We start from the raw sequence: 13,932 nt of genomic DNA on the forward strand, positions 1-13,932 counted from the left end.
CACTGGCTGTTATTTGTCTTTACACAATGCTATTGAAAGAATCAAAAATATGTTTTTAAATTGTTTTTTTTAGGAATTTTTATGTAAATTCATGCATGTTTTTAATTGTTGAAAATCGTCAGGAAGATCAGACGGCTGAGGCCCAAATCATGAGGGTTCAAGATACGAGACACAGACATTTGATGAATTTACCTCTAACTACTTTTTATGTTCAGTTCATGTTCTCTTCGATTTCTTTTACATGAGTTAATCAAACATATTTAACAGTTATCACAACAGCAGCAGCAAAAGCATTGTAAAAATGAGTGTAAAGTGTTGATGATGTGCCTGTCTCTGCAGATCAAAACCATCCTGAGCGGCTTCATCATCCGAGGGTATCTGGGCAAGTGGACGCTGATGATAAAGACCATCACTCTGGTTCTGGCCGTGGCGTCGGGCCTCAGTTTGGGGAAGGAAGGTCCGCTGGTCCACGTGGCCTGCTGCTGTGGAAACATCTTTTCCTACCTCTTCCCCAAATACAGCAAAAACGAGGCCAAGAAACGAGAGGTTAGAACCTAGCTGCATTCTTCTTAAATAGAAATCTGAACGTTGGCTACGGTTTCAGTCTGTAAGGATGAGTTTTCCGCCTGTGTTTCTCTGTTGGTGTCGCAGGTTTTGTCGGCGGCGTCGGCTGCTGGTGTGTCTGTGGCGTTTGGGGCTCCTATCGGAGGCGTTCTGTTCAGTCTGGAGGAGGTCGGTCTGCGTTTATCTGATTAAAATTACTGTTAAAATGTGAAATATTATTATGATTTAACATAACGGTTTTCTATGTGAATATATTTTTAAATGTAATTTATTCCTGTGATCAAAGCTGTATTTTCAGCATCATTCCTCCAGTTTTCAGTGTCACATGATCTTTCAGGAATCATTCTAATGTGCTGATATACTGCTCGAGAGACATTTCTGATCATTAAGTTTGAAAACCGTCACTGCTTCATGTTTTTGTGGAAACCAGAATACAATTTCCCCCAGGATTTGATGAGTAGAAAGTTAAAAAGAACAGCATTCATTTGAAATAGAAATCTTTTGTCACATTATAAACCTATTTACTGTCACTTTAATCAATTTAAAGAGTCCTTGCTGAAGAAAAAAATCATATTTTCTTTAAAAATGTATTTAAAAAATAAGACTGAATCCCAACTGGAATGGAAATGTTTGATATTGTCTGCCATATCAGCCATATTAGACCATCAGTACATAACATTTACATTTAAATATAAGAAATTCATTAGTGGCTCTAAAATATATTTTAAAATGTGTTTTCATCATATTACAGATTTATTTATTTTTATTTTTAATTGTATATCCATTTAAATGTCTTTAAAATAAATAAAAAAATTTAGTGGCTGTAAAATATATTTTAAAATGTATATTTATCAGATTGCAGATTTATTTATGTTTTATTTACATTTTATAGCCATTAAAATGCCTTTAATTAAAATTCAAATATAAAATATAATTTAGCGGCTGTTAAATGTATTTTAAAGTTTTTTGTTTTTAGAGTACATATTTATTTTTTATTATAATTTTATGGCCATTAAAATACCTTTTAATTAACATTAAAATAATTTAGTGGGTGTAAAATGTATTTAAAAATTAGTTTTTATCATATTACAGATTTATCTTTTCTTTTTCTTTTTTATTACAATTGTATGGCCATTAAAATGTCTTTAATTGCTGACTTTAGTTATTAACTTTAATTATAGTTGTTAATTTTTTGCACTTTTTAAAAAAAATTTTTTTTTATTGCATGCCTTTAACAAATCATCCTGAACCCAAACTGGCTTGGCAGTGTGTGATATTGTCCACTGTATCAGTCATATCAGCCGTAATAGACTATCAATATTGGTCTACTATCAGTATCACAACTAAACAAGATGAGTGCTGGGCCATATAAGCAAATATTTCTAGAAAGATCTATGGAAATCTTTATGGAAATGTAACTTAAAAAGCAACTCGTGACATTTTCCTAAGTAGTACTAAACCCATTCACCTGTGTGTTTTTATTCAAACAGTCCTGAATGATGCAATGAAAGAGCTCCATAAACAAGCAAATATAAAAGGACTCTCATCTCTGTTTCTCTCTGTGTGTGTAACGCTGATCCGTTTCTCTCTCAGGTGAGTTATTACTTCCCTCTGAAGACCCTGTGGCGCTCGTTCTTCGCGGCTCTGGTGGCGGCGTTCGTGCTGCGCTCCATCAACCCGTTCGGAAACAGTCGTCTGGTGCTGTTTTACGTGGAGTACCACACGCCCTGGTACCTGTTCGAGCTCTTCCCCTTCATCCTGCTGGGGGTGTTCGGAGGCCTGTGGGGGGCCTTCTTCATCCGGGCCAACATCGCCTGGTGCCGCCGCCGCAAGTCCACGCGATTCGGTACATGCATCACCTTCACATTAGTGCCATTTACCTTCATTCATACCCTCTTAAGAGTTTTTGTGGGAACACTTTACAATAAGGTTCATTACTTAACATGAACTAAGCATGAACAATACTTAATAGTTAATTTAAACATTTACTGATGCATTATTAAAATCAGTAGTTGTGCTTGTTGACATTAATATGACCTATTAACAACTGTATTTTCATTAACAAAGATTTATAAATACTGTAATAAATGTACTTATTGCACCTTGTTGTAAAGTGTTACAGTTTTTGTTAATATATATTGCATTGCACCTTAATTTTAGTGAAACGTTTTAATATTTTGGCTGCGTTTTTGTCATTCGTTTTATTTTTTAATGTAATTTTCATTAAAATTTTAGACCTTTTTTAAATATGCATTTAAAGTTTTAGACTTTTTTTGTCATTTTTATGAGCAATTTTTTTTAATGCACTGAGTTTTATTAATTGTGTTGTTAGTGTCATTTTTAATCGTTTTTGTTTGTAGTATCTTTTGAATGAATTATGCATTTAAATAGCGATTGTGTACAGCTGTACAGACAGTTTATAAAAAAAAAAAAATTAAGTAATTTTGTTGTTTTATTATTAATAATTGTTTTATATATTGAAATGTTTATTAGTGTAATTTTAGTTAGTTTTAGTAGTTTTGTTGTTGTTGTTTTCTTTTACACCATTTTAAACAAAGTTTGAATAATTCTGTTGTGTTTTTTTTGTAATTAGGTTTTAGGGGTTTGTATAATTTTAGTCAGTTTTGTAGATTGTGTAGTGTTTTTGCCATTTTGTGTATATATAATTGTAAAGTTTAAGTAATTTTGAGGTATCTTGGGCATTTTGATTAGTTTAAATCTATAGTTTTAGTTTTTATTTTAGTCGTAATTGTATTATTTTAAACTCTTTAATTTATTTTATTTCAGATGATGTCTATTCAAAGTAATACAGTTTCATGGTTTAACGCTGATGTTTCCCAGTGTTCCCTCTGATTTTGAACTGCAGTCTGAGCTGGACGTGTGTTTTTTAGGTAAGTATCCGGTGTTGGAGGTGATCACGGTCGCTGCCATCACGGCCATCGTGGCGTTCCCGAACCCGTACACGCGGCAGAACACCAGCGAGCTGATCAAAGAGCTGTTCACGGATTGCGGCCCGCTGGAGTCGTCTCAGCTCTGTCAGTACCGCAGTCAGATGAATGGCAGTCAGGCGTTTCCCGCGGGATCGGACGCCGCCGCCGCCCCCGGCGTCTACACGGCTATGTGGCAGCTCAGCCTGGCGCTCATCTTCAAAATCATCATGACCATTTTCACCTTCGGACTCAAGGTCAGAAAACTGGTGATTAGTGTTGTCATGGTACCAAAATTTCAGTATTCGGTACGATACCAGTGAAAATCCACGGTTCTCGGTACCGATTTCGGTACCAAAGCAAAACACAAAAATATGCCAATTAAAAAAACAAACACGTTTTATCACTAAAAATAAAACCAATGCCATTCTTTATACTAATTTACAATTGTGTTTAAAGTTTTTCTACAAGTAATATAATTATGAGAAACAAGTTTCACCCAAATTGAATTTGTCTTTTAATTAATAGAATTCAAACACATTTTATTTTTTGGTAAATAAAGGGGATTTGCTATTAAAATTAAAACATGGAAGAAATATTGTGTGATTTATTTCTTTAAAAAATAAAGTTTTATAAAAAAAATGTCAACAGTAGTAGCAGTATCACATACATTCTACTAAATAATAGTAATATTTCTAGCACATTGCCTTTATGTAAAAATGAACTTTTATTTTGACACTGGTTTTACTCAAATGAAACGGTAAAATGTAGGGCTGCAACTAACGATTATTTTGATAATCGATTAATCTGTCGATTATTTTTACGATTAATCGATTAATCGGTTTATGTACTTATATTTTAGTTTTTCCCATTTTTTCCCCAAGTAAATTATTAATAAATGGTCTTTATCCTTCAGCATAGATTTTTAAGAGATTTTAACCATTTTGCACTGTCATATCCTCATCAAAAATATACCTGGAGTTGTTTTATTGTGTTAGTAATTCTTTTGTTGAACTCTTCTGCAATCAGAACACTGACCCATACTCTAGCAAATTTCACAAGATTTCAAATAATGTTTTCACCATGGCAGTCCTTAGAGCTCCTAAAGTAGTTTAACATCCTGAACAAAGCTTATTAAGGAATCTTTCAGAACATATTTTCACAAAGGATAAGGATAAAACAGAATAAAATTGCAGTGCATTGTATTTTATTATTTACTGGGAAACAGCTTTATAGCTTTTGCTGTGAAATTGTAAACAATCCTTCGAATAAAGTGCCAGTGGCATGAAACCTGAATGGAACTCACAATTTAAAGTAAAATCCATCAGAAGGTTGTCCAGAAAAAAAAATTGGACACACACAAAAAACCTGCTGTGTGAAAAAGAGCAGTGAATAATACTTAGAAAAAAAGTGCATTTCAAATATCTACATTTACCTCTCTCATTCAGTCATAATTAGGCTGCACGACTGAATTTTGAACTGGTAAACGACAAACTGATCACAGAACATGTTTGTAAAGCTTTAAATGTTAACTGTTAAAAAGCAATGTTATCAGCTTTTACGACTAAACATTTGCAAACAACATTGTACTGGAGAATCTGCACAAATGAAAGTCTTAGGGGCCGTTCACATATCGCGCCTAAAAACGCGTGGAAAACGCTAGGCGCGCCGCTTTCTCCTTTCCAAAGCGCTCGCGCAGAAGCGCCCCTGAGGCGTCTGCCTTTGCTAAGCAACCATGACGTGCTCTCTCCTTGAAGACGCGGAAATTTCAGCAAAGGATAAATGGATTTGCAGCTCAAAAAATCGCTTGCAGTAGCTCTGCTACTAAATTTATTTCAAAATGAAATCCATATACAACTATGATCAGCTGTTCCTTTCATCTTGACTGAGCTTTTAACGTTGTTACGGGAAAGGATGAAGCTGATTGGTTAGTTCTTGTCACATGACCCGCGGTGCGGTTGCTGCATTCTGAAAAGTTGAGATGTTTTTAACTCGGTGCGGTGTTGGAAATAATGAACTTGAGCGCGCAAAAGACGCGATATGTGAACGTCCCCTTAAACAGTTCAGTAGTGCAGAGTTTACAGGTTACTCTTCTTTTTTGAAGGCTCAAAGTAAAGTACTCCCAGTCTCCCACATCCCGCTAAATGCTGCAGAGACGCTGTTCGGGAAGCACGTGACATAAAACGAGGCCAGCTATTGGCTATTCGCTACTTCTCCTGTTGTACTGGCTGAGTAAAACCTCCGGTGGCTCATTACTGCCACACTTTGGTCACCGCAGATTTGAAATATGCACGAAATGAGCCGCTTACGGCAAATAAAAGTTATTTAGCAACGAATCGATGACTAAATTAGTTGACAACTATTTTAATAATCGATTTTTATCGATTAAATCGATTCGTTGTTTCAGCTCTAGTAAAATGCTTGTGAAGTGGCTCAGAACAGTTCTGGTGATGTTTATGTATTTGTCCTCATTGAGACGGCAGATGCTGAAATTACTGCAAGCGGCACGCGCTTCAGTCTCTGTAGTAAACAAACCATTCATTCATTCACACATAGACGCGCAGAACATGCAGGATTCATATTTCAGCCAACTTTTGTGGTTTAACGTTTACAGATAATGGTCCATATGAAGATTTAATTAATTTATGCTTGCTTACCACCGGTACTTAAAGAAACCTGGTACTGTGACAATTTCATTTTTTTAGTACCGACTTGGTACCGAAGTACCGGGTCTTTTGACAAGACTAGTTGTGATCTCGCAATTATTATTGTTTTTTAAGAATTGCGTGTTATAAAGTCAGAATTGCAAAATATAAACTCACAATTCTGAGGAAAAAAATTCAAAATATTGAGACAAAAAGTCGCAATTACTTTGGTTTATTTTTCGTTCAGTGGCAGAAACGGGCTTCCATGATGTTGCATGAATCACACTTACACATTCATTCATCTTTGTAAATTTTCTTTTTTTTTTCTGTGCATTGGCCATTTTATTTACATTTAGGCCCGGTTTCACAGACAGAGCTTAGACTAATCCAGGATTAGACCATAGATCAATTAGGACATTTAAGTTATTTTTATAAACATGCTTATAAAAAAACATTACCGATGTGCATCTTAAAACTAAAAAGGCACTGATATATTTTTAAGATCAGTCAGTGCAAGTTTATTTCAGTGGAAACAGCTCAGACTTACATTTTAGTCTAGGACTAGTCTTAAGCCCTGTCTGTGAAACCAGGGGTTAATGTCCTAAATAAAATAGACTTTTAATGTATAGCCATGAAATTAAAATAAAATCTGTAATCTCTCGGTTTTATTTACTTTATGTGTGTTTTTAGAGATTTACAGATTTATCTATATTATTGATTCATTTCATTTTAAGTTATGGCCATAAAATGTAAAAAAAAAAAAATCTCTCTTTCTGTGTGTGTGTGTGTGTGTGTGTGCGTGCGTGCTTAACCGATTACAGATTTATTTTTGTTTAAATTTTATGGCCATATTTTTTTTTTTAAGTGTCAGTTTCAATTAATTTATTTTCAGATTACAGATTTATTTTATTTTTTTAAATTTTATGGTCATAAAGTATTTTATTTATACTATTAACAGATTACAGATTTGTTTATATTATTTGTTTTATTTTAAGTATAAGTATTTTCCTTATTTATATTTTGTACATTTTATTTATTTATTTATAAATGTAAAAAAAAAAAGTACCCACTTTATATTATTTTTGTTTTTAGCAAATTTAAGAAATCTTATTTCTTTTTTTTTATTGACAAAAATCATTCAGATATTAAATAAAGATCATGTTCCATGAAGATATTTTGTAACTTTTCTAACATAAATATATTAAAACTTAAATTTTGCTTAGTAATATGCATTGCTAAGAATTCATTTGGACAACTTTAAATGTGATTTTCTTAATATTTAGATTTTTTTTTTTTTACCCTCAGATTCCAGATTTTCAAATAGTTGTATCTCAGCCAAATATTGTCCGATCCTAACAAACCATACACTAATAAAAAAAAAAAAAACGTATTTATTCCGCTTCAATATTCAATTCAGCTTATTCATTTTTTAAAAAAATTTAGAAAAAATAACATTTTTGAAGGCTTTCCCCCAGTTTGGCCAAAGTGTGCACACTTGATTTGAGTGTTTAATGCTAACACTACAATACTAAAAGCCAGGTGTCATTATATTGCCAGATATGTCCTGAAGATTGTGTGTTTGTTCTGGCCAGGTGCCGTCGGGTCTGTTCATCCCCAGTATGGCCATCGGGGCGATCGCGGGGCGTATCGTGGGCATCGCTGTGGAGCAGCTGGCGTATTATCACCACGACTGGTTCCTGTTCAGAGAGTGGTGTGAGGTGGGTGCCGACTGCATCACGCCGGGACTCTACGCCATGGTGGGCGCCGCCGCCTGTCTGGGTGCGTATGCATGCTTTGAGCGGTCTCTGCGTCCTCTGCTCTTTCACAGACGCTCTGATGTGTGTGGTGGTGTTCGTGCAGGCGGCGTGACGCGGATGACCGTGTCTCTGGTGGTCATCGTGTTCGAGCTGACCGGTGGGCTGGAGTACATCGTTCCTCTCATGGCGGCGGTGATGACCAGCAAATGGGTCGGCGATGCTTTCGGGAGGGAGGGGATCTACGAAGCACACATCCGTCTGAACGGTTACCCCTTCCTGGACGCGAAGGAAGAGTTCACGCACACCACGCTGGCTCGGGATGTGATGCGTCCGCGGCGTAATGATTTGCCGCTCTCCGTGCTGACGCAGGACGACATGACGCTCGCCGAGCTGCAGAACATCATCTCACAAACCAGCTACAACGGCTTCCCCGTCATCGTCTCCAAAGAGTCGGAGAGACTGGTGGGATTCGCCCTGCGCAGGGATATCACCATCGCTATAGGTGACTAAACCTCACATTGATTGCAGTAATTCTCACGCTGCTTTTCATATTACGTCGAAAACTGTTGAAGTAGATGAAGCCTGTTTTAGTACCATTTTTAAGTGATTTTCTGACTACAATTTAGATTACCGCAATACACTAATATCTTGTTTTTGCTCACATGATGTATAAAAGTCGGCATGAAATAAATTTTCTAAATGAATGTAAAGTCTGCATTTATTTGATTAAAAATACTAAAAACTGTTATATTGTGAAAGAATATTATTTGAATCTGTAAAAATGTAATTTATTCCTGTGATCAAAGCTGTATTTTCAGCATCATTACTCCAGTCTTTAGTCACGTGATCTTCAGAAATCATAATAATGTTCTGATTTGATGCTCAAGAAACATTTCTAAATATTATCAATGCTGAAAACAGTTGAGCTGATTCATATTTTTGTGGAAACTGTGATAAATTTTATTTTTCAGGATGTTTTGATGAATATAAAGTTCAAAAGAACCGTATTTATTTGAAAGAGAAATTCTTTGTGATATTCTAAAATCTTTACTGCCACTTTTGATCTATTTAAAGCTGAATAAAAGTATTTTATTTCTAAATTAAATTAAAAATAAAATAATAAATGTACTTTTATCCACCATATTAGTCATATATCAGCCATAATAGACTACCATAAAAAAATTTTTTTTTTTTTTTTTTTTTTTTCAATTTTATTTAATGGCCATTCAGTTTAAATAAAATGTATCTTTTAATTTTAATTTTTTTTTTTTTTTACAGTTTACAGATTTGTTTTATTTTAAGGAAAAATACATATAAAAAAGTAGTAATTATTAAAGATTTATTGTCCCCAAACTTTTGAATGGGAGTCTATATATAAAGGTGGAAAAAAAAATATTTAAATATATCTTAATATGCATTTTAAATTAAAGCGGTCATGAAAATAATTACAAATAATCTGTTTTGTTTGTGCAAAATATATTTTCACATTTTTTTTTTCTTCTATTTTTTTTGTAAAATGTCACCTGTATCAATTTATGAGGTTATTGTAGAAATACACATCAGAGTTTCTCTGTCCACAATGATGACTGAAAGATGTTCTTTTTGTTTCTTGTCTTTTCAGAAAACGCCCGGCGTAAGCAGGAGGGAATAGTGCTGAACTCACGGGTCTACTTTACCCAGCATGCCCCGACCCTCCCAGCCGACAGCCCTCGGCCGCTGAAGCTGCGCAGCATCCTGGACATGAGCCCCTTCACCGTGACTGACCACACGCCCATGGAGATCGTGGTGGACATCTTCCGCAAGCTCGGCCTGCGCCAGTGCCTCGTGACACACAACGGGTGAGTGTCCGCCGGGACGCCTCATTCCCTCTCCGTCTCCTGTGCCGTGTGTTTAAACTAACGAACGTCCCGTCAGCACACACACACACACACACACACGTGTCTGCTGATGGGCTTCAGGCATCGGAGGATTCACATGCATCTCTTCTGCTAGTCTCCTGCTAAACCACTGACAAAACACGCTTTCCACTCACAGTAGAGTAGATCATAGTCACACTATATTCACAGTGATTTCACTGCTGTTACACATTTTATAATGCTTTTATTTGTATATTTAAGTTTATTAGTAGCCTGTCTTGAGATTAGATGCACATCTCACAGTGTCCCATGCATTGCAAGTATAAACAATTATAGTTAAGTTAACCAGCGGTTAAAACTTTTTAATTATTACTAATATTATTATAAAAAATATTACTATTATATTTCAATTTTTAATTCATAATTCACCAAGACTGAAGTGATTGATGGTTGCTCAGAATTCACCTTTGCATCACAGGAATGAATTACATTTTAAAGTGTTTAAATAGGAAAAAAAGTGATTTAAATTGTAATTGATGTAATTTTTAACAGATAAACTTGGGATGAACTGAGACCTTTTATTTTTGATTTTCAGAGCGATTAATCGCGATTATGAGGCGTATTCAGTCAGTAAAGCCGGTTCTGTGATTAGTAGTAAATCTCCATCACCTGCTTTCAGATAAAGCAGCGTTTACTACACAAAGCCTCAGTTCTCTGACAAGCTACGCTAAATCACATTCGTAATCGCAGACGATATAAGTGTAAGATTATGAAATCGACAATGTTTCGCGATAATGAGAGCTGTTTGCGTATCTTCTCAGTGAACTACGGCTCTGTGTAGTAAATGCTGCTCCATCCGAGAGCACGTGAAAATAGCACATTTAATGACATGTTTTAACTCCAAATTCACTTCATAACGTCAGTCCGAGTGCTTGAAATAAATCCTTCTCGTATGATGTGGCTTCTTACACAGAATAATTAAGGCACACAGTATTTCATTGTATTCTATGCAGTGATAATGGTTCTGTTGATTAGCATTTCATTATAGATATACTTTATGATGATGAAAATTATAAGAAGAACTAGAGTCGTGTGTTTATTAGTCATGTTGAATCAATGAAAGCAGTTGAATCTTCTGTTTATTCAGCTGCAGAGATAGCTATCTACTTCTGATCACAGAACTGTTCTTCACTGAAAGAGATGCATGACAATCGCAGCTCTTGCCTAATCATGATTTAATGCCTTTGCGATGTAATTTTACTTAATTGTGCAGCCCTAGAAAAAATATATAATCATAATCTAAAGCAAAAATACTATTACAAACTAGGTTAGTCGATAATTCAGTAGCAAAATAATATTTTCAGCAATTTTTTTTTGTTGTGTACTAAATGTAAACATCCTTTATGTACAATATCTTACTCGGATAATAAAAAATAACATGCATTTAGTATGATCTCTCTTATTTTGTTAAAATTATTCACATTTTCACAGATTCTGCAAGGGGTTCCCAAACTTTCACATACCACTGTACATTTAATAAATGCACAATATATAAACACTTGCAACCATGCTTTCGTTACCGTAATATGAAGAGTGATATGAAGAGTGTTATAAAATGCTGTCTCTGCTGCTCACCAAGGCAGCATTTATTTTGGTTCGAAAATACATTAAAAACGTTTAACTTATGAGATCTATTAAATTACTGTCATCTATTTCAGTATATCTGAAAATGTCGTTTATTCAAGTGATGCGAAGCTGAATTTCCATCAGCCATTTTTTACTACTTCGAATAGTTTTTTAGTAATCAGTTAACCACATTTGTTTAATTTAAGCTTTTTAATGATATTTCTACTCTAACTTATTGATATAAGTGTATTTATACTCCAATGTTCCTGTACGGTAAAGTCACTGCTCTTAATCCTGGTTGAATCATTTTTATTTCACACATACTGTGACGGCTGATATTTATTACGTTTTGATTCTGTTTAGTTCATTTGTTTAATTGCAACTCAGCACCTGATTATTTTGATGATCTCTGTAAAGTTCTGTTCATATTGCTTCTTTTGTCTTGTTCCTCCTTATGTTGTTTTGATTTCTATTTGTTTGTACTTGAGTTGTTGGTGTAATTTTTGTTTGCTAAGTGATGGTGGTCACGGTGTGTGTTGCAGGATTTTATTGGGCATCATCACAAAGAAGAATATTTTAGAACATCTGGAAGAGCTCAAGCAGCACGTGGAGCCCTTGGTGATTAGCCCCTCCCACTCTGCCTGTTAGACTCCGCCTCTTAGGAGGGACGCATGAAACTTGAGTGAAAAAAAGAAAAAGAGAGTTCTGGATGATGGTTGCCCTAAAATACCACTAGTTAGAGATGCTTAAACTGTACATGTTGTGTATGGATAAATTTATTGTCATTTCTACTCACTTGTATTCACTGATTGTCTGCGAGAGTTTTTATACCACTTAACTCTGAAATTGCACTCATTTTCAGATTTGAGGCAAAAACTAAATTGTGTGACAAAACTGAAATCGCAGTTAACTTCGAGGCGGTGGAGCTGTTCTGCATGTGGGGTCCAAACACTACATAAGGTGCACCAATTTGTGACCAGTAACATGTATTTAAGGCGCATTTTAACCTAAAAATGAAAATTTGATGAAAATGTGCTCACCCTCAGGCCATCTAAGATGTTGTTTCATCAGAACAGATTTGGAGATATTTAGCATTACATCACTTGTTCACCACTGGATCCTGTGCAGTGAATGGGTGCCGTCAGAAAGAGAGTCCTAACAGCGGATTAAAAACGTTAAAGTAATCCACAGCACTCCAGTCCATCAGCTAATGTCTTGTGAAGTGAGAAGCTGCATGTTCGTAAAAACAAAACAAAAAAACAATCTAAGTGTTTTAAATTCTGGCTTAAATACAAGTGCACAATCATTAATAACACTTCCTCCAGTGAAAACATCCATCTCCTGTCCTCTCACATCAAGATCCACCCACAGATTTGTTTAGATCTGTTTTTGACCGCTCCCAGGACTTTATTCGCCTGCAGACATAATGTTTCCTGTAAGATTTGCTTTCACTCAGCTTGTTGCTCCTGTCCTCGGCCACACCTGCAGGGTCCACTAGTCTGTCACATTAGCCCTGGTGTCTATGAAATGCACCTTTATGTAGCCCCTCCCTTTCAGTTCTGTGTTGTGCACGTGTACTCACAAAGCACATCTAATACACATGCCGTGATGTCCTTCATCTGAATTTGATTTCTTTGTGTTCCTTTGCTAAATTCCTCTCGGGGGCGCCTGGTCTGCGTCGGCTGGGCTACAGATCGATGACATCTGACCCCTCGCGCAGCTCCGCCCTTAAACGATTGGCGAGTAACAGTCGTGTGTAGCGGGTTATTTTCTCATTCACCAAAATATCTATCCATCTCTATAGTCATAGTAGCTGTTACTAGGATGCTGTGTTGTTACATTACGATTTGGTGTGACTCTAGAATCCTAGCACTTCCTGTAGTATGTAGTCAGCTGTTCCTGTCCCCTTAACCAACAGTCCTCACCTGTCTCGAGTCCCACACCCTGTCCTCTTTCAGTCGTCTGACGTTCGACCTTTTCACTCTCTTTCTGTCACAAACGTCTTGCAGGCATTTCACGAACATCTCACAAAGGTTTGACAATCATTTCACGAGCGTTACATGCCTCTGGTTTGGATGGACTCTCGCAATCCCAGCTCTCGTCGAAATTGTCACACCTTTTTTCTGTGATACAAACTGTCATCAAGCTTAAATCCCTTTTTCACAAGCAAAATCAAGAGCATATATAAAGTTAAAAGTTTGTCGAACACTTGCATTCAAAAGTTGATCAAGAAAAATTTGTGTTTTGGTATAGACATTGTATCTAGTTAGAAAAGAGTTGAGGTGAAGCGTTACATAATGTTTCAGAAGTAACATGTATTGCATTACTTTTTTTTAATTCACTTTAATTACTTTTATACACTGTTACACAAATAAGTAACAAGGTAAAAGTAACAATGTGGTGTAAATAATAGCTTTTTAAAAAATGTTACACTTTCTCTTTTTCTTTTTTTTTTACCGTTCTCTCTTACTGTATTCGAGTAATGTATTGCACATATGTTGAACATCTATATTTTTAAAGCTTATCAAGGAAAATTAGTGTTTATTTACAGATGCTG

At 35.5% G+C, this 13,932-nt stretch overlaps 2 protein-coding genes across 7 annotated transcripts in view; one reads left to right on the forward strand and one right to left on the reverse strand.

The window, feature by feature from the left end:
- The window catches only part of LOC132096107 (aerolysin-like protein), a 254,098-nt gene that overhangs the window by 45,398 nt on the left and 194,768 nt on the right, over positions 1-13,932 (reverse strand).
- LOC132101027 (H(+)/Cl(-) exchange transporter 3-like) overlaps positions 1-13,932 on the forward strand; it is a 51,121-nt gene that overhangs the window by 33,100 nt on the left and 4,089 nt on the right. For 2 of the 6 annotated variants that reach the window (XM_059505839.1, XM_059505840.1), the window contains 8 exons: positions 340-546; positions 652-732; positions 2,158-2,410; positions 3,456-3,748; positions 7,729-7,915; positions 7,997-8,395; positions 9,515-9,731; positions 11,918-11,993. In XM_059505839.1, coding sequence (XP_059361822.1) covers positions 340-546; positions 652-732; positions 2,158-2,410; positions 3,456-3,748; positions 7,729-7,915; positions 7,997-8,395; positions 9,515-9,731; positions 11,918-11,993 — 1,713 coding nt within the window. Of the gene's footprint in view, positions 1-339; positions 547-651; positions 733-2,157; positions 2,411-3,455; positions 3,749-7,728; positions 7,916-7,996; positions 8,396-9,514; positions 9,732-11,917; positions 11,994-13,068; positions 13,128-13,932 lie in introns of all 6 variants that reach the window. The other 4 variants (XM_059505841.1, XM_059505844.1, XM_059505842.1 and 1 more) reach the window with 3 other exon arrangements.

This window comes from Carassius carassius, chromosome 2 (assembly GCF_963082965.1).
Source record: "Carassius carassius chromosome 2, fCarCar2.1, whole genome shotgun sequence".
Taxonomy (NCBI): Eukaryota; Metazoa; Chordata; class Actinopteri; order Cypriniformes; family Cyprinidae; genus Carassius; species Carassius carassius.